Genomic DNA, 21,055 nt, shown 5'->3' on the forward strand with positions numbered 1-21,055 from the left:
TACCTGCCTCTAATCACCTTAAAATTATACCCCCTTGTGATAGACATTTCCACCCTGGGATAAAGTCTCTGTCTATCCACTCTATCTATGCCTCCATTACCTTGTACACCTCTACCAAGTCACCTCTCATCCTTCTTTGCTCTAATGCGAAAAGCCCTAGCTCCCTCAACCTTTCTTCATAAGACATGCCCTCCAGTCCAGGCAGCATCTTGGTAAATATCCTCTGCACACCCCCAAAGTCTCCTTCCTATTATGAGGTGACCAGAACTGAACACCATATTCCAAGTGTGTCGAACCAGAGCTCTATCGAGTTGCAGGGTAACCTCACGGCTCTTAAACTCAACTCTCCCTGCTAATGAAAGCCAACACACTGTATGCCGGCTTAACAATCTTATCAATTCATCACTGAATGCCCCATTGTCAACATCCTGGGGGTTATCATTGACCAGAAACTCCACTGGACTCACCACATAAACACAGCGGCCAGAGGCCAAGAATGCTGAAATAAGTAACTCACCTCCTGACTTCCCAAAGCCTGTTATAGCATCATAGAGATGTACAGCATTGGAACAAACCCTTTGGTCCACCTCATCCTTGCCGTTCTGATATCCTAATCTGACGTAGTCCCATTTGCCAGCATTTTGCCCATATCCCTCTAAACCCTTCCTATTCATGTCCATATCCAGATGCCTTCTAAACATTGTCAATGTATCAGCCTCCACCACTTCTTCTGGCAGCTTATTCCATACACGCTCCACCCTCTGCGTGAAAATGTTGCCCCTCAGGTCCCTTTTCAATCTTTCCCCATCCACCGTAAACCTATGCTGTCTAGTTTTGGACTCCCCTACCCTGGGGAAAAGACCTTATCTATTCAGCCTGTCCCTGCCCCTTCATGATTTTACACACATCGATGAAGCCCTCTCCAATTCAACAGATTTTCCTGGGAAATTGTCCATTGAAGTTACATGGGTGGAACTGAAAAATAGGAAAGGGATGATCACCTTGTTAGGATTGTACTATAGGTCCCCCCAGTAGGCAGTGGGAAAATGAGAAGCAAACATGTAAGATCTCAGCTATCTATCAGAATAATAGGGTGGTAATGATAGGAGACTTTACCTTTCCAAACATAGACTGGGTCTGCCACGGTGTTCAGGGCTTAGATGGGAAATAACTTATTAAATGTATGCCAGGACATTTTCTTATTCAACATCTGGATGTACCAACTAGAGCAGGAGCAAAGTTTGACCTACTCTTGGGAAGTAAGGCAGGACAGGTGACTGAAGTGTCAGTGGGAGCAAGAGATCATAATTCTATTAGTTGTAAAATAGTGATAGAAGAAGGATAGACCAGATCTGAAAGTTAAAGTTCTAAATTGGATGAAGGCTAATTTTGACGGTATTAGGCAAGAACGCTCAAAAGTTGATTGGGGGCGGGTATTGGGGGCGGTTAAGGATCAGCTAGAAAATGGGAAGCCTTCAGAAATGATACAAGAGGCGAGAGACAGTATATTGCTGTTAGGGTGAAACGAAAGGCTGGTAGGTGTCGGGAATGCTGGATGCCTCGAGAAATTGAGAGTTTGGTTAAGAAAAAGAAGGAAGCATATGTCAGGTATAGGCAGCTGGGACTGGAGCAGTATAAGAGCAGTAGGAAGCATATTTAAGAGGGTAGTCAGGAGGACAAAAAGGAGACAGAGACAGCTTGGCAAATAGAGTTAAGAAGAATCCAAAGAGATTCTACAAATACATTAAAGACAAAAGGGTAACTAGGGAGAGAATAGGGCCCCTCAAAGATCAGCAAGGCTATCTTTGTGTGGAACTGCAGGGGATGGGTGAGATACTAGACAAATATTTTGTGTCAATATTTAACGTGCAGAAGAACGTGGAAGGTAGGGAACTTGGGGAAATAAATATTAATGTCTTGAAAAGAGTGCATATAACTGAAGAGGAGGTGCTGGAGTTCTGAAAATGCATAAAAATAGATAAATCCTTAAGACATGATCAGGTGTTTCCCAGAGCTCTGTGGGAAGCTAAGGAAGAGATTGCTGGGATCCTTACAGCGATACTTCTATCATCTGTAGCCAAAAGGGAGATGCAGGAAGACTGGAGGTTGGCTAACGTGGTGCCACTATTTAAGGAAGGTGGTAAGGAAACACCAAGGAACTATAGACTAGTTAGCCTGACATGGGTGGTGGGCAGTTTGTTGGAGGAGTACCAAGGGTCAGGATTTACATGGATTTGGAAAGGCAAGGTCTGATTAGGGATAGTCAACGTGGCTTTGTGCGTGGGAAATCATGGCTCACTGACTCGACTGCGTTTTGTGAAGAGGTAATAAAGAAGATTAATGTCCATACAGACTTCAGCAAAGCTTTTAACTAGGTTCCGTATGGAAGACTGGTTAGCAAGGTCAGATTACATGGGATGCAAGGGGAGCTATCCAATTAGATACAAAATGGGCTTGAAAGTAGGAGACAGAGGGTGGTGGTGGAGGGTTGCTTTTCAGACTGGAGGCCTGTGACCAAGGATCGGTGCTGGGCCCACTGCATTTCGTCACTTGTACAAATGATTAGGACGTGAATACAAGAGGTCTGGTTAGTCGGTTTGCAGACAACAACAGCATAGGTGGTGCAGTGGACAGCAAAGAAAGTTACCCCAGAGTACATCATGAAGTTGATCAGATGGGCCAGTGGGCCGAGGGGCGGCAGATGGAGTTTAATTTAGATAAATGCGAGGTGTTACATTTTGGTAAGGCTAATCAGGGCAGGACTTACACACTTATAGACAGTCTCATCATAAGACCCAAGGGATTTTACCAAGTAAAAAGACCTCGTGATGCAGGTAGAGAGTTCGGAGAAGGTGGAGTTGAAGGTAGACAGGATGGTGAAGAAAGCATTTGGTACGCTTCCCTTCATTGGTCAGAGCATTGAGCATTGAGTACAGGAGTTGGGATGTCAAGTTGCGGCTAGACAGGACATTGGTTAGGCCACTTTTGGAACAGTGCGTTCAATTCTGATCTCCCCACTGTAGGAAAGATGTTGTGAAACTCGAAAGAGTGCAGAAAGGACTTACAAGGATATTGCTGGAGTTTGAGATCCAGAGAGAGGGTGAACAGGCTGGGATTATTTTTCCCTGGAGGGTTGGAGACTGAGGGGTGACCTGATGGAGGTTAACAAGATCATGAGGGGTTGGATGAGGTGCATAGCCAAGGTCTTTTTCCCAGGGTAGGGGAGTCCAAAACTCGAGGGTGTGGGTTTAAGGTGAGAGGGGAAAGATTTAAAAGGAAGCTAAGGGGCAGTTTTTTCACGCAGAAGGTGGAGCGGTAAGGAATGAGCTGCCAGAGGAAGTGGTGGAGACTGGTACAATGACATTTAAAAGGCATCTGGATGGGGATATAAATAGGAAGGGTTTGGAGGGATATGGACCAAATGCTGGCAAATGGGACGAGATCAGATTAGGATATCTGGATGGCACAGATGAGTTGGACTGAAGGGTTTGTTCCCATGCTGTATATCTCTATGACTCCATAACAGTCTTTGGGAAGTCAGGACGTGAGCTACTTACTTCAACATTCTTAGCCTCTGACCTGCTCTTGCTGCCGCTGTGTTTATGTGGTGAGTTCAGTTGAGTTTCTGGTCAATGGTAACCCCCAGGATGTTGACAGTGGGGCATTCAGAGGGTGAATAGCCAAGGTCTTTTCTGCACAGTAGGGGAGTCCAAAACTAGAGGGTGTGGGTTTAAGGTGAGAGGGGAAAGCTTTAAAAGGGACCTGAGGGGCAACTTTTTCACACAGAGGGTGGTGCATGTATGGAATGAGCTGCCAGAGGAAGTGGTGAAGGATGATACAATGGCAACATTTAAAGAGCATCTGGATGTGTATATAAATAGGAAGGGTTTAGAGGGATATGGACCAAGTGCTGGCAATTAGGATAGATTTGGTTGGGATATCTGGTCAGCATGGACAGGTTGGACCAAAGGGTCTGTTTCCATGCTGTATATCTCTATGATTCTATACTCAGTGAAGATTAGAACAATGGTGGTGGGTGGGGGGGGATTTCTCTGATTCTATGTGGGTTTTCACTCTCCAGATCGAGAGACAGAGCGGAGTGTAACAGGGTCAGTGTTGTGAGGCAGGAGGGGGGAGTAAACCTACCACCAGACAGTAATGCAGCGTTCTCCCGGAGGAATTTAACACAATTTCACAAGCCTCATTAACGACCAACTCTCCGAAATGGTAATGATCTGAGGACTGAAGAAATGAACAGGCTTCCTCATATCCCGTGAATGAGCAGTGATACACACTGGAATGTGCTGGAGCAGAAAGCCAGCCAAGGGAGCTGTTCCTTGAGATAAGTCGGTGCATCGTCCAAGCAGCTCAGTGGTTAGCACTGCTGCCTCACGGCGGCAGGGACCCAGGTTCGATCCCCACCTCTGGGTGGAGTCTACACGTTCTCCCGGGTCTGCGTGGGGGGGTGGGGGTCCCTCCCACAGTCCAAAGCTGTGCAGGTCAGGTTAGGATGGCCATACTAAATCGCTCCGTAGCGTGCAGGGTAGGTGGGTTACAGGTGCTTAAACTGCCCTGTAGTATCCAGGGATGTGTAGTCCAAGTGGACTGGTCACGGGGAATGCAGGGTGGGATGCTCTTCAGAGGGTGGTTGTGGGCTTGATGGGCCAAATGGCCCACCTGTGAGGGTTCTATGATTCATCCCAAGCCCCCACTGCTGTCCTCTACCTCAAGCACAAAAAGACCCAAATCCCAGGATTGTCCCCTAGGACATTACAGTGTCCCTGAAACACTGTGACCTCCATCAATCACTCATGGGCTTCTCTTGATTGTTCCTAGCTCCAAACCAGGGAACCTAAGACTCGGTTTGGGAGAGTAGGAGGGAGCGGAACACTTCCTAACCAACGTGTTCAGGGGCGTTATGACACACTCCCCGCAGCAGGTGGAACTTGAGTTTGGGCCTTCTGGCTCACAGATAGGGACACTACCACAAGACACTATTTCAGAACTGCTCTGTCTAGGATAGCCCTAACCATCGCCAACCCCGCACAATATCCAACGGTGGCCTGTTCATGAGAAATAACGAAGATAGCATCAAGAGCAGGCCATTCGGCCCCTTGACCCCACTTCCCCACTCAATATGATCGATCGATCTCAAGACCCTGATCCTCCCCTTTGATCCCTCTAGCCCCAAGAAATAGATCCAACTCCTTCCTGAGAACATTCGATGTATCGGCCCCAACCCCCTTTCTGTGACAGAGAATCCCACAGGCTCCTCCCACTCTCTGGGGGAAGACATTTCTCCCCATCTCAGTCCGAAACAACCCCTGTAATCCTTATTTGGTGACCCCTTCCCCTAGTTAGTTTGGGACTCCCCAGGTCATCGGGAACATCCTTGACCCTGTCTGATCCTCCCACCTCTCCATCTGCTAAACTCCAGTTAATTTAATCCTGACCGAACCAACCTCTCCTCGTACATCATCGCTGCCATCATTTGGTGAACTGAGGGGAACCGGTGTACTGATGCAAAGTTGTGGGACCCTGATTCCACGATATAGCGACGACACAAAAGCAATGTTTCCAATTCACAGAGTCGTACAGCATGGAAACAGACCCGTCGGCCCAACTAGTCCATGCCGACCATAATCCCAAATTCATCTAGTCCCACCTGCCTACTCCTGGCCCATATCCCTCCAAACACTTTCCTATTCATGTCCTTATCCAAATGTCATTTAAATGTTGTAACTGTACCCGCATCCACCACTTCCTCTGGAAGTTCATCCCACACACACGAACCACCCTCTGGGTAAAAAAGTTGCCCCTCATGTCTTTTCTAAATCTCTCTCCCCTCACCTTAAAAATGTGCTCCCGGTCTTGAAATCTCCCCATCCTAGGGAAAAGGCAACTACCATTCACCTTATCCATGCCCCTCATGATTTTATAAACCTGTATAAGGTCACCCCTCAGCCTCCGACGCTCTAGTGAGAAAAGGAGCCGGCCCATCCAGCCTCTCAAACCCTCCATACCCGGGAACATCCTGGTAAATCTCTTCTGAACACTCTCCAGTTTAATAACATCCTTCCTGTAACAGGGTGACCAGAACTGGACACAGTGATTCAGACGAGGCCTCACCAAAGAGTCTTGTTCCATACCCACTGCATAGGGGCTGGAGGAGGTTGCAGAGATAGGGAGGGGGTGTAGGGGCTGGAGGGGGTTACAGAGATAGGGAGAGGGTGTAGGGGCTGGAGGGGGTTACAGAGATAGGGAGAGGGTGTAGGGGCTGGAGGGGGTTACAGAGATAGGGAGAGGGTGTAGGGGCTGGAGGGGGTTACAGAGATAGGGAGGGGGTGTAGGGGCTGGAGGGGTTACAAAGATAGGGAGAGGGTGTAGGGGCTGGAGGGGGTTACAGAGATAGGGAGGTGGAGTAGGGGCTGGAGGAGTTACAGAGATAGAGAGGAGGTGTAGGGGATGGAGGGGGTTACAGAGATCGGGAGGGGTGTAGGGGCTGGAGGAGGTTACAGAGATAGGGAGGGGGTGTAGGGGCTGGAGGGGGTTACAGAGATAGGGAGGGGGTGTAGGGGCTGGAGGGGGTTACAGAGATAGGGAGGGGGTTACAGAGATAGGGAGGGGGTGTAGGGGCTGGAGGGGGTTACAGAGATAGGAAGGGGTTTAGGGGGTTACAGAGATAGGGAGGGGGTGTAGAGGCTGGAGGAGGTTACAGAGATAGGGTGGGATGTGGGAGCTGAAGGAAGTGGCAGAGATAGGGAGGATGTGTAGAGGCTGGAAGAAGGTACAGAGATAGGGAGGGGGAGTAGGGGGTTACAGAGATAAGGAGGGGGTGTAGGGGCGAGAGGGGGTTACAGAGATAGGGAGAGGGTGTAGAGGGTTACAGAGATAGGGAGGGGGTGTAGGGGCAAGAGAGGGTAAGAAAGATAGGGAGAGGGTGTAGGGGCTGGAGGGGGTTACAGGGATAGGGAGGGGGTGTAGGGGCTGGAGGGGGTGACAGAGATTGGGAGGGGGTGTAGGGGGTTACAGAGATAGGGAAGGGGTGTAGAGGCTGGAGGAGGTTACAGAGATAGGGAGGGGGTGTAGGGGGTTACAGAGATAGGGAGGGGGTGTAGGGGCAAGAGGGGGTTACAGAGTTAGGGAGAGGGTGTAGAGGCTGTAGGGGGTTACAGAGATAGGGAGGGGGTGTAGGGGCGAGCGGCGGTTACAGAGATAGGGAGGGGTTGTAGGGGTGAGAAGGGTTACAGAGATAGGGAGAGGCTGGAGGGGGTTACAGAGATAACGAGGGGGTGTAGGGGTTGGAGGGGGTTACAAGAGATCGGGAGGGTGTGTAGGTGCAGGAGGGGCTTACAGAGATTGGGAGGGGTGTAGGGGGTTACAGAGATAGGGAGGGGGTGTAGGGGCAAGAGGGGGTTACAGAGATAGGGAGGGGGTGTAGGGGCTGGAGGGGGTTACAGAAATAGGGAGGGGCTGGAGGGGGTTACAGAGATAACAAGGGGGTGTGGGGGTAGGAGGAGACAGAGTTTGGGGGGGGTTGCAGGTGGAGATGTTGTAATCTCACATATTGATCCTTGTGGGCATGTGTAGGGGGTATTATTTCAACAGTTTATCCAGACCACTTAGTTCACAGATCGTTTGGAGTTCTTGTCGAAGGGCTGTGGTGTACAGTGGCAGTGTCTCTCTCTCTAAGGCAGGAGAGGCGGATTCAACGAACTCACCCCCGTGTCTGAAAAAAGCCCACTTGGGTAAAACCTGACTTCCAAGGAAACACACTTCAGAACATGAAAGCGTCGTCACGATTTAAACTCTCACATAAATGTCAATCGATCTTAATCAATGCTGGAGGCTTTTTAAGTTCTGTATTCGAAGACTTTGTCAGTGAAAGTATACTCCTTGGAATTTGGAAGAAATGATGGGGGAGGCGGTGGGATCTCACAGAAAGATCTAAAATTATGAAGGGAATAGATTGATTGGAGCAGGGGGAATGTTCCCACGGCAACTCCAAGTCCCTTCAGGCATCTTCACCTGTCGCAAAATTACATCAAAATAAAAAAAGGGGAGCAGATTTCGGACTGAGCTGAGGAGAAACTTTCCCAACCAACGTGTTGCGAAGCTGTGGAATTCCCGGCCCAGTTGAGGCTACCTCGTCGAATGTCTTTAAGATGAAGAAAGATAGATTTCTGAACAGTAAAGGAGTTAAGGAGGGAGGGCAGGTGAGTGCAGCCGAGACCATGGAATGATCAGCCACAATCTTATTGAATAGCGGGGCAGGCTCAAAGGGGTCAGATGCTGGAGATCAGAGTCGAAAGTGTGGTGCTGGAAAAGCACAGCATCCGAGGAGCAGGAGAGGCAACGTTTCTGGCCTAATCCCTTCATCAGCAATGGTCTACTCCATGACCCTGGTTCTGATGTCTGTGAGGCAGGAATACAGAGGGGCGCACACAGATCAGCCACGGTCTTGGCGAATGCTGGGTCAAGTCCTCTCCACCCCCACCCAACCCGCTCCACCCAGAGTCGTCCTGGCCTCCCTTCAGTTCCCGGTATTGGAACCGGGCGTCCCTGCCTGGAGTTGTCGGTGAGGGTGGGTTGAACAGAGGTATTCAGGAGGGAGATGGGGATTGGGTGGCAATTTGGACGGTCGTGGTGCACAGGGATGTGGGGCAAGAGGCAGGATATTGGCTCCAGAGAATAGAACACAGGTAGGTAGATGGGCTCAGCAGCCTCTTACAGCACTGTAACCGTTCTGTGAATGTGCATGGCCCCCTGCTCAGTTTGGTCGATATCCTAGATGCTTTTCTCCCCCTCCCTCTCTCCCTGTCTCTCTCTCTCTCTCTCTCCCTCACTCTCTCTCTCTCACTCACTCACTGTCTCTCTCTGGCTCCCTCACTCTCTCTCTCTCACTCACTCACTCTCTCTCTCTCTCTCTCTCTCTCTCTCTCACTGTCTCACCCACTCTCTCACCCTCTCTCTCACCCACTCTCTCTCTCACCCACTCTCTCTCTCACTCACTCACTGTCTCTCTCTGGCTCCCTCACTCTCTCTCTCTCACTCACTCACTCTCTCTCTCTCTCTCTCTCTCTCACTGTCTCACCCACTCTCTCACCCTCTCTCTCACCCACTCTCTCTCTCACCCACTCTCTCTCTCACCCACTCTCTCTCTCTCTCACCCACTCACTCACTCTCTCTCACACACACACCTTCTCTCTCTCTCTGGCTCATGGGTTAATCTGGTGTGCCAGGTGAAGCATGTCTGAGCCAGTCCAAGGGGGCGAGGGGAGGGTAATAGTGGTGTCCTCACATTCCAGCCACTTGGCTCTGCAGCTGGCTGTTCCACTTCAGTTCAGAACTAACGAGGCAGAGTGAACAATCGATCACTGACTCTGAGAAATACCAAGATGTTTCGATCTGCAGTTTTGAGTTCAATACACGCTCACTCTCACACACACACAAACACACACTCACTCTCTCTCTCACACACAGTCTCTCAGACACACACTCTCACACTCACAGACCAACACACCAACTCATACACACGCGCATACTCACACACTCTCTCATACACACACGCATACTCACACACTCTCACACACATACACACACATACACGCATTCACACACAGTCACACGCATTCACACACTCTCACACATACACACACACATTCACACACTCATACTCAAACTCACACACACATTGACACACTTTCACACATTCATACACACTCTCTCACACACTCATCTCTCACACACACTCTCACACACACACACTCACACACCCATACATACACACACACATTCACACACTCATACTTACAAACTCACACACACATTGACACTCTCTCACACACTCACACAATGACCCAAGTGTAGATTCCACCACAACAGTGAACATGCTCTGCAAACCCACCAAGCCAACTCCCCTTGAGATCTGTCCAGGAGAGGATACAGCCCTGATCTATCAGAGAATCACAGAATCCTAACAATGTGGAATCAGGCTATTTGGCCCATCGAGCCCACACCAATCCTCCAAAGAGCATCTCACCTTGACCCACCCCTCTACCTTATCCCTGTAACCCTTGGTTTCCCAAGGCTAACCCACCTAGTCTGGATTCCACGAGCAACTGAGCATGGCCACGCTGCTCTAACCTGCACCCGGAAACCCCACATTTTGCAGAGAGACCTGACCGAGGTCTGAAAGATGTTCAAATGTTATTGATCGAGTGGACAGAGAGGCGAAAGGCAAATTCAGGAACTCCCATAACAGACGGTCACCCTACTGTGTAGGGTGGTAGGGAGACTGACCCAGGAACCCCAGGGACTTATTGGTCAAGGAGAATGAGCTCAATGAATTGGGCATCGATTGGTGAATCCTAGTAAGGCCAGTACAAATCAGGGTCAGCACCAACTGAACAGGGTGATCCCATTTCTGGTTGGGGGAGCTGTCGGTGGTGAGGGTAGAGCTTGAAGTGAAGCAGAGAGAGGAGATAGGAGTTGGAGGAATCGTTTATAAAGGCGAGATGTCGGGCTGATTGGCCTGATCTTGTAGCGTGCCGAACACTTTGGTAGGAAGAAGAGAAGCGCGGACTATTTTCCACACAGAGAAAGGCTTCGGAAATCTGAGGCACAAAGGGACTTGGGAGTCCGGGTTCAGGATCCTCTTCAGTTTAACACGCAGGCTCAGTCAGGAAGGCAAGTGTGACGTTAGTGTTCATTTCCGAGAGGGCTAGAGCAGGGATGTGCTGCTGAGGCTCTATAAGGCTCTGGTCAGACCACATTGGGAATATCGTGAGCAGTTTCGGGCCCTGTGTCTAAGGAAGGATGTTGCTGGCCCTGGAGAGGGGGGGCGTCCAGAGGAGATTTACAAGAACGATCCCAGGGATGAGGGGCTTGTCATATGAGGAGCGGTTGAGGACTCTGGGTCTGTACTCGATGGGTTTAGAAGGATGGGGGGGGGGGGGAATCTGATTGAAACTTCCAGAATACTGAGGGACCTGGGTAGAGTGGGCGTGGGGAAGATGTTTAGGAGGGACAGGGACCCGAGGGGACAGCCTCAGAGAGAAGGGACTGAGATGGGGAGGAATTTCTCCAGCCGTTGGGGGGGGGGAAGGGCGGAAGAGTCTGTGGGACTGATTGTCACAGAGGGCTGTGGAGGGGGAGTCACTGAGACAGTGAGAGATGGGGTCCTGATTGGTGAGGGAGAGCGAGGGTGATGGGGAGAATGGGGTTGAGAAACTTATCATCAATTGGCGGAGCAGACTCGATGGGCCGAATGGCCTCATTGTGCTCCTATATCTGATGGTGTTATAATTCGGTCTGATATTAGACAGTGGGAGGAGTGGGGCAGGGGAGCGATGATGTCCCAGTTATATTACTGACTCTGTCAGTAGCCTGTAATCCAGCCCCAGGGCACAGGCAGTCACTGAGCACGTATCAGAGGGCATCACTGATGGGAACATGGTGAAACCGAACACACCAGCCAAAGGGCATGCTGCCCATCTTCAGGCCTTCTCTCGGCCTTCCTTCAAACCCCCTCCTTTTCTCATTCCTCCCTTCCCTCTCTGTCTCCTCTTTATTTCTCGTCTTACTCTCAGTCTCTCTCCTTTCCTTACCCAATCATAGAAATCTACAGGACAAGATAAAGGCCCTTCGGCCCATCAGGTCTGTGCTGGTCAAGAACAGCCACCTGATATTCTAATTGCTCATTCTATTTCTGCCTTTTATCTCTCTTTTCAGCTTCCTTCTGCTTCTCTTTCTCCCATCTCCCATTTTTCTATCTCTCTATTCCCCTTTTCTCTTTCTCACTTTCTTTTCCTTTATCCCTCTCTTTTCCCCTCATTTGCTTATATCTTTTTCTCTTGTTTTTTTTTCTGTTTTCTTCTCTTTATCCTTTCCTCTCACTCTCTTTCTCTCGCCCGTCTCTTTCTCTCCTTCTTTTCCTCTTTCTCGCTCTCCATTCCTCATTTTCTTTCATTTTCTGTCTTCTTTTCTCTCTCTTCTTTCTCTCTTTTAAAAAAAACTTTTTCTCTTTCTCTCTCCACCGTTTTCTTTGTCCCTTCCTTTATCTGTTTCTCTCATCCCTGCTTCTTTCTCTTTCTCTCTTTCTCACTCTCTTCCTCCTTCCTCTTTCACTCTCTTTCTCTTCATTTCCTCTGCTCACTCTATTCCTCCTTCTTCCTCCTCTTCATTTCTTTCATTTCCCCTTTCTCTCTTTTTTTCCCTCGGTTTCACTCTCCCTCTTTCGTTTTTAATTTCCTTTCATTTCTCTCTCTCTTTCTTTCTGTCCTTCAGTCTCTCATTTTCTCTCTCTCTCGCTCTCTCCCATATCTCTGCCTCTCCTAAATATTTCACATTGCAACGCCGTTGGAAATGTGTCAATAAAAGACTCACAGTCAAAGGCAAAAAGGCCATCAGGACATTGGCACATTGTTGTACAACACAAGGAGTCTATCCCCATCAGCACCGTGGCCTGGGGATTGACAAATAAACAGGAGGCCTAAATGGTTTGGATGTGAACAGAGGGGGAATTGGGTTAGTCAGTTTGCAGGTGACACCAAAATTGGAGGTGTAGTGGACAGTGAAGAAGGTTACCTCAGATTACAACGGGACCTTGGTCAGACAGGCCAAGGAGTGGCAGATGGAGTCTAATTTAGATAAATGTGAGGTGCTGCATTTTGGAAAGGGCGGGGCAGGACTAATACACTTAATGGTAAGGACCTGGGAAGTGTTGCTGAACAAAGAGACCTCGGGGTAGAGGTATATTGTTCCTTGAAAGTGGAGTCCCAGGTAGATAGGATAGTGAAGAAGGTGTTTGGTTTGCTTTCTTTTATTGGTCAGTGCATTGAGTACAGGAGTTGGGAGGTCATGTTGCGGCTGTACAGGACGTTGGTTAGGCCACTTTTGGAATATTGCGTGCAATTCTGATCTCCCTGCTACAGGAAGGATGTGACACTTGAAAGGGTTCAGAAAAGATTTACAAGGATGTTGCCAGGGTTGGAAGGTTTGAGCTACAGGGAGAGGCTGAATAGGCTTGGGCTGTTTTCCCTGGAGCATCGGAGGTTGAGGGGTGACCTTATAGAGGTTTATAAAATCGTGAGAGGCATGGATAGAGTAAATAGGCAAGGTGATGTCTATTTCCCTGGGGTGGGAGAGTCCAGAACGAGAGGGCATAGGTTTAAGATGAGAGGGGAAAGATTTTAGAAGGGACCTAAGGGGTATCATTTTCACGCAGAGGGTGGTGCGTGTATGGAATGAGCTGCCAGAGGAAGTTGGTACAATTACAACATTTAAAAGGCATTTGGATGGGAATATGAATAGGAAGGGTTCAGAGGGATACGGGCCGGGCGCTGGTAAATAGGACTAGATTAGGTTGGGATATCTGGTCGGCATGGACGAGTTGGACCGAAGGGTCTGTTTCTGTGCTGTACATCTCTCAGACCGTAAAGTGATAGACAAAGACTGAATCCAAGTGCATTGAAAGGTAAATGAAGAGAGGAAGAGAATTCAAGATTAGATTCAGAGAGAAGGAACATGGCACAATTGATGGCTACCACAGGAAACACCAAAAATCTCCAGTTTGTGAAATCAGATCTCCAGAATGATGGGTGTTTTTGATTGGATGGATGTTGTGAAGGTGCCACAGTTTTCAGGCAGGTAAGTTTGTCTCGATTTCTGATCGGGGACAGGTGATGAGCAGTCAATGAGAAGATGAATAACTTGTGAAGCCTGGGTTGTTCAGTTTTTAATGAAAGGCTGGAACAATAGAAGCAGCCCAGCTGGGTGTGGTTATGATCCCAGCCACAGAACCAGGGATCTTTCGCTTTCAGTTGCTGTTGGGGTCTTGAACAAGTGGAAGCTTATTTTTCACTCTCTCAATTACAGACAAAAGTTGTAAATTTTCTTTCTGGGCTGCTGGGTTATAGATGAAGGGCTTAGGCCTGAAACGTCAATTTTCCTGCTCCTCGGATGCTGCCTGGCCTGCTGTGCTTTTCCAGTGCCACACTCTCGACTGCTGGATGACATGTTAGACGAGGTCTGGCTTTACTGAATTTGCCTTTTGTTCTCCCCAAGGGCGGGGGGGGGGGGGAAGTGTACATGGGATGTTACCAAATTGAACCAGTTAATTAGTTATTGTGCTGCATCTGTCATTCGATTAAGTTTTCCAATCGAGTTAAGTTATTCCAAGTTCTTCCTTATTTTGTTGCATTTTAACTACAGCATTTGAATAAATTGTGTTTAGTTGAACGTCAAGTGGACGTACTGGTCAAATTGCATCTTAAGAAAAAGTTAGGGTCCCAGCTCCCCTCTTGAAATATTTTGACGGGGTTTGGCCTAGTCCATAACAATATGGAGAGGATATTGTGGGAAAATCTAGAATGAGGGCTGACCGGTTTGAAAATACAGGGCACCCTTTTAAAACAGAGACGAGGAGAACGTTCTCCTTGTGTAGATTGTAAGACTTTGGAGTCTCCCCTGAAAAGATGATGGAAGCAAAGTCTATTCTTAAACAAAAGACAGTTGGAATCTCATCAGGAAAGGAGTGTGGTGTACATGGGATCTGAGGTTACACTCCGTTACCTTGTTGAGCGCAGAGCGATATTGAGGGGGTTAATCGAACATTCCTGATCCTAATTTGCGCATTCTCCTACTCTCAGGGGACGGTGTCCTTACACTGTTAAACACTAGACCTGACTTGCTGACATAGGGTTGATTGTTCAGCTAATCCAGCAGGTTCCTTCTCCTGAAGGTCACAAGGGGTGGGTTGATGGCCGAGCTGTTGGTCTCTGAGGCACATGCAATCCAACATCATGTTCACGACAACATGAGGCAGCTCACAATCCAACCTGTCGCAGCTTTACTCTGTATCTAACCCCGTGTTGTCCCTGTCCTGGGGAGTGTTTGATGGGGGACAGTGTAGAGGGAGCTTTACTCTGTATCTAACTCCATGCTGTCCCTGTCCTGGGGAGTGTTTGATGGGGGACAGTGTAGAGAGAGCTTTACTCTGTATCTAACTCCATGCTGTCCCTGTCCTGGGGAGTGTTTGATGGGGGACAGTGTAGAGAGAGCTTTACTCTGTATCTAACCCCGTGCTGTCCCTGTCCTGGGGAGTGTTTGATGGGGGACAGTGTAGAGGGAGCTTTACTCTGTATCTAACCCCATGCTGTCCCTGTCCTGGGGAGTGTTTGATGGGGGACAGTGTAGAGCGAGCTTTACTCTGTATCTAACCCCGTGCTGTCCCTGTCCTGGGGAGTGTTTGATGGGGGACAGTGTAGAGGGAGCTTTACTCTGTATCTAACCCCGTGCTGTCCCTGTCCTGGGGAGTGTTTGATGGGGGACAGTGTAGAGGGAGCTTTACTCTGTATCTAACCCCGTGCTGTCTCTGTCCTGGGGAGTGTTTGATGGGGGACAGTGTAGAGGGAGCTTTACTCTGTATCTAACCCCGTGCTGTCCCTGTCCTGGGGAGTGTTTGATGGGGGACAGTGTAGAGGGAGCTTTACTCTGTATCTAACCCCATGCTGACCATGTCCGGGGGAGTGTTTGATGGGGTACAGTGTAGAGGGAGCTTTACTCTGTATCTAACGCCGTGCTGTCCCTGTCCTGGGGAGTGTTTGATGGGGGGACAGTGTAGAAGGAGCTTTACTCTGTATCTAACCCCGTGCTGTCCCTGTCCTGGGGAGTGTTTGATGGAGGACAGTGTAGAGGGAGCTTTACTCTGTATCTAACCCCGTGCTGTCTCTGTCCTGGGGAGTGTTTGATGGGGGACAGTGTAGAGGAAGCTTTACTCTGTATCTAACCCCGTGCTGTCTCTGTCCTGGGGAGTGTTTGATGGGGGACAGTGTAGAGGAAGCTTTACTCTGTATCTAACCCCGTGCTGTCCCAGTCCTGGGGAATGTTTGATGGGGGGACAGTGTAGAGGGAGCTTTACTCTGTATCTAACCCTATGCTGTCCCTGTCCAGGGGAGTGTTTGATGGGGGGACAGTGTAGAGGGAGCTTTACTCTGTATCTAACCCCGTGCTGTCCCTGTCCTGGGGAGTGTTTGATGGGGGACAGTGTAGAGGGAGCTTTACTCTGTATCTAACCCCGTGCTGTCCCTGTCCTGGGGAGTGTTTGATGGGTGGACAGTGTAGAGGGAGCTTTACTCTATATCTAACCCCGTGCTGTCCCAGTCCTGGGGAGTGTTTGATGGGGGACAGTGTAGAGGGAGCTTTACTCTGTATCTAACCCCGTGCTGTCCCTGTCCTGGGGAGTGTTTGATGGGGGGACAGTGTAGAGGGAGCTTTACTCTGTATCTAACCCCATGCTGTCCATGTCCTGGGGAGTGTTTGATGGGGGACAGTGTAGAGGGAGCTTTACTCTGTATCTAACCCCATGCTGTCCATGTCCTGGGGAGCGTTTGATGGGGGACAGTGTAGAGGGAGCTTTACTCTGTATCTAACCCCATGCTGACCATGTCCTGGGGAGCGTTTGATGGGCTATTTTTCAGATTTGTAGGGATGTGTTCCAACCAAAGGTCCTTAATCCCTGAATTTAATGGACAGAACAGTGAAATAAACTGAAGTACCAGCTGATGAACAGAAACGAGAAGCCTGATTGGTTTAATTTATGTTTGTTTTGTCCTCTGACAGCTGTGGGCTCCATCTGCAGGTAAACATTTCCCTCTGCTGGTTCCTTGCTGTACTGCAGGCTGCCTTCATTAAGATCAAAGGAAGCCACGTCCTCTCGGTTCAGTAATCTCTGTGGGGCCTACATTCCCTTTCCAACAACAAAGGGTCAAGACACAGGACCAGCTTCTCCAATAAGAGACAATCTAACCATCGACCCTTGACATTCAATGGTGTTACCATCACTGAATCTAACCATCATCCCCTTGACATTCAATGGTGTTACCATCACTGAATCTAACCATCTCCCTTGACATTCAATGGTGTTCCCATCACTGAATCTAACCATCTCCCTTGACATTCAATGGTGTTCCCATCACTGAATCTAACCATCTCCCTTGACATTCAATGGTGTTCCCATCACTGAATCTAACCATCTCCCTTGACATTCAATGGTGTTCCCATCACTGAATCTAACCATCTCCCTTGACATTCAATGGTGTTCCCATCACTGAATCTAACCATCTCCCTTGACATTCAATGGTGTTCCCATCACTGAATCTAACCATCTCCCTTGACATTCAATGGTGTTCCCATCACTGAATCTAACCATCTCCCTTGACATTCAATGGTGTTACCATCACTGAATCTAACCATCTCCCTTGATATTCAATGGTGTTCCCATCACTGAATCTAACCATCGCCCCTTGACATTCAATGGTGTTACCATCACTGAATCTAACCATCTCCCTTGACATTCAATGGTGTTCCCATCACTGAATCTAACCATCTCCCTTGACATTCAATGGTGTTCCCATCACTGAATCTAACCATCGCCCCTTGACATTCAATGGTGTTCCCATCACTGAATCTAACCATCACCCCCTTGACATTCAATGGTGTTACCATCACTGAATCTAACCATCGCCCCCTTGACATTCAATGGTGTTACCATCACTGAATCTAACCATCGCCCCCTTGACATTCAATGGTGTTACCATCACTGAATCTAACCATCACCCCCTTGACATTCAATGGTGTTACCATCACTGAATTCCCCTATTGTCAACATTCTGGGAGTTACCATTGACCAGAAGCTCAACTTGAGTCACCATATAGATACCACTGTAAACCACAAGAACAGGTTACAGCCTGGGAATCCTTCAGTGAGTAACTCACCTCCAGAATCCCTCTCTCAGACCCCGCACTGTCATCAAGGCATATGCCTGCAGTGTGGGGGAAGCCTCCCTCTGTGCCCTTAGATGGGGGAGGGGGAGGCAGCACTAACAACACTCGAGAAGGACTGAGTGTTTCTCTGGACGCTGACCCCTCGACATGGACACTTGAGTTGGATTTCAACAATGGGGACGGCAGTGGGGGGGGGGGGGGGGCAGCCGAGAAATGTGAAGATGGAAGGTCCTGTCTGGGCCCTCAGACTGGGCACAGCGAGGAGGGGGGGGAGGAGTGGGAAGACAGACACTGGCCCGCTAAGGGGGGGGAAGGGGACCTATATTCCAAGAAGAAGGGAAAGGTCTTGGCGAGGGGGTGGGGGTTCAGTCAATCAGGGGGCAGGATCAAACTCCGACCCTGAAAGGGCACCTGTTGGCGGAGAGAGGGAGGAGATCCTGCTACGTCCTCGTCAACACAGGCGAGGGAGTGGGCAGCTCCTTACTCACCCCCAACCTTGCACTTCTTTGCCTCCCAACCCCCTCCCTGAGCGCCCCCACCCCCCCCCCCCCCCCCCCCCGCCAGAACGTACCCTTGAGGTCCAGGTTGCGGGCGCCGTTCGAATGCTGGGTGACCGTCCTGGAGTCAATCTTGAGGGTGTGGACGTTGTTGGGGTCACGGGATACCATCACGTTATGCCACTGGTTGTCGTTGAGGGGCTTCTCCGAGTTGCCCTTCATCAGGGACGGCCCATTGCCCAGGTCGAAAACATAGTGGAGGTAGCTGCGGGGGGAGAGAGAGAAGGGTGGGGGGAGGGGGGAGGGGGGAAGAGAGAGGGGGAGTGAGTGCTTCAGGGTCTTGGATGGACGATGGGCCACACCCCCACGACCCCACTCCCCTTCCACTGCCAACGACTCCATTCCCCACCCCGCCTCCCCGCGCCCCTCATCAATTCCCCACCGTGTGGAAACAGGCCCTTCGGCCCAACTAGGCCACACCAAAGGGTAACCCATTCCCCTCACCCTGGATCGTACCCCTCGATTTCCCCCGTCCCCACCCTCTGTAAGGCCAGGGGAGAATTCGACACACACCCTGGGGTGGGGATTCCTGGTGGGGTGGGTGGGATGCACCAGGTCAGGTGTCTCGTGGTGCCCCAAGTGGGGGAGCGTTTTGTCGTGGCCTGGGAGTGGTCATTCTCAGTATGAAGGGAGTTGGGAAGGAGTTAAGTAGGACCAGAGTGAGGATGCTTGAGTATGGCCTGAGGGGATGAGATGCTCAGTTGGTGGGGAGTTGGGAAGGAGTTACGTAGGGTCAGAGTGAGGAGGTTTGACTGTGGGATCTGAAGGATGGGCTTCTCGGTTGGTTGGGAGATTAGGAAGGAGTCATGTAGGGCCAGAGTGAGGAGGTTTGACTGCGGGGTCTGAAGGATGGGCTTCTTGGTTGGTGGTAGGGAGAGTGGTGGGGTTTTGGGAAGGAGTCACTTGGGCACTCCACCCAGCCAGGTTTTGGCATGGCCCCGGGGTGCAAGTGGAGGTGGGACTCCCAGGAGTCACGTGGGGTCCAAACACAGAGCTTTGCCATAGTCCAGTGGGGCGGGTGTTGGTAAAGAGTCACGTGGGGCCTTAAGGGGAAGCTTTGACATGGCCCGGGGTCCAGGGAGAGGGGGGTGAGATTCTCAGAAGGAAGTGGTAGGGAGTCACCTGGGGGGGGGACAGGGAGGGCTTTGGCATAGCCCTAGATGGGAGGAGGTAGTTGGCATTCTTTGAAAGCAGTGGTAAGGAGTCACATGGGGGCAGGGAGCTTTCACCATGCCTCTTCCGGAGGGTGGGTGGGGATTCCAGGGAGGTGTTGGCAGGGAGTCACGTGGCATTGGACACTCACCCCTTGACGAGCTCCAGGACGATGAAGTCGTTGCCGTCCCCGCTGTTGTAGAGAATGAGGCCGTCAATGGCAGTGGTTTTGAACTGCAGGAAGAGGTGCATGGAGGTGTAGGCCTGTAGAGTGGCCAGAGCAAGGTAGCTGGACTTGGTCTTGAAGGTGACCGGGTCAGCGATGATGTCCCGCATGCCAAAAAAGGCGTTGAGCTCACAGTAGCTGATGTCCCCGTTCTTGCACAGGTCCAGGTAGTCCATGCCATTGAAGCGCAGGCTCTGCAGGTGCCCGATGAAGTTGGATGGCACCATCGCGATGAACCGCTTCTCCGTCATGATGCCCGTCTCGATGTTGTGAAACTCCAGCCGCGTGTGGTCACCGGCCATCTGCCCTGGAGACGGCAGGAGGAGAACGGAGGGTCACACCGGGGAATGCCCACCGTCACCCATCACACATCAAATGTCAACCATCACCCGTCACCCATCCCTGTCACCGATCAACCGTCACTCACACACAACCATCGCCCATCAACCATCACCCATCAACTGTCACCCATCACCCATCAACTGTCACCCATCACCCATCAACTGTCACCCATCACCCGTCACCCATCACTCACACACAACCATCACCCGTCACCCATCATCCATCAACTGTCACCCATCCCCAACACCGATCAACCGTTCACTCACACACACCCATCATCCAACAACCATCACCCATCACCCGTCACCCATCACTCACACACAACCATCACCAATCAACCATCACCCGTCACCCATCACTCACACACAACAATCACCCATTACCCATCCCCGTCACCGATCAACCATCACTCACACACCACCACCACCAACCAACCATCACCCGTCACCCATCATCCATCAACTGTCACCCACACACAGCCATCACCCATCACCTGTCATCTGTCACCTGTCACTCATCACCCACACACAACCGCCTGTTTGTCAGAGAGAGAGCACCAGAAAGAGAGAGAGGGAGGGAGAGACGGGGGGGGGAGAGAGAGAGAGAGGGAGGGAGGGTCAGGGTGAGGACAGAGAGGGAGAGAAAGACAGAGAGCGAAAGAGAAAGAGAGATAGAGAAAGACAGACACAGAAAGAAAGAAAGAGAGAGAGAGAGAAAGAGACAGACGGAGAGAGACAGAGAGATGGACCGAGTTAACGTTTCGAGTCAATGATGACTCTTCTGCAGAACGTTTCTTGACTATCTCGGGTTCTGATGAAGGGCCAAGCTGAAGTTGAAACTATCGTAAGGACAGACTGACGGGCAGAGGGGGTGGGGTGGCCTTGTTGGTAAGGGAGGATATTCAGTCCCTTGCGCGGGGGGACCTAGAGTCAGGGGATGTAGAGTCAGTGTGGATAGAGCTTCGAAACACTAAGGGTAAAAAGACCCTCAT

At 50.3% G+C, this 21,055-nt stretch overlaps 1 protein-coding gene across 7 annotated transcripts in view; it reads right to left on the reverse strand.

Moving 5' to 3' along the window:
• Nucleotides 1–21,055, reverse strand: part of LOC140457032 (neurexin-2-like) — a 1,330,437-nt gene that overhangs the window by 964,363 nt on the left and 345,019 nt on the right. For all 7 annotated transcript variants that reach the window (XM_072550954.1, XM_072550952.1, XM_072550953.1 and 4 more), the window contains 2 exons: nt 19,648–20,029; nt 18,359–18,549 (listed from right to left, as the gene is read on the reverse strand). In XM_072550954.1, coding sequence (XP_072407055.1) covers nt 18,359–18,549; nt 19,648–20,029 — 573 coding nt within the window. The remainder of the gene's footprint in view (nt 1–18,358; nt 18,550–19,647; nt 20,030–21,055) is intronic.

Source organism: Chiloscyllium punctatum, chromosome 31 (genome assembly GCF_047496795.1).
Source record: "Chiloscyllium punctatum isolate Juve2018m chromosome 31, sChiPun1.3, whole genome shotgun sequence".
Classification (NCBI taxonomy): domain Eukaryota; kingdom Metazoa; phylum Chordata; class Chondrichthyes; order Orectolobiformes; family Hemiscylliidae; genus Chiloscyllium; species Chiloscyllium punctatum.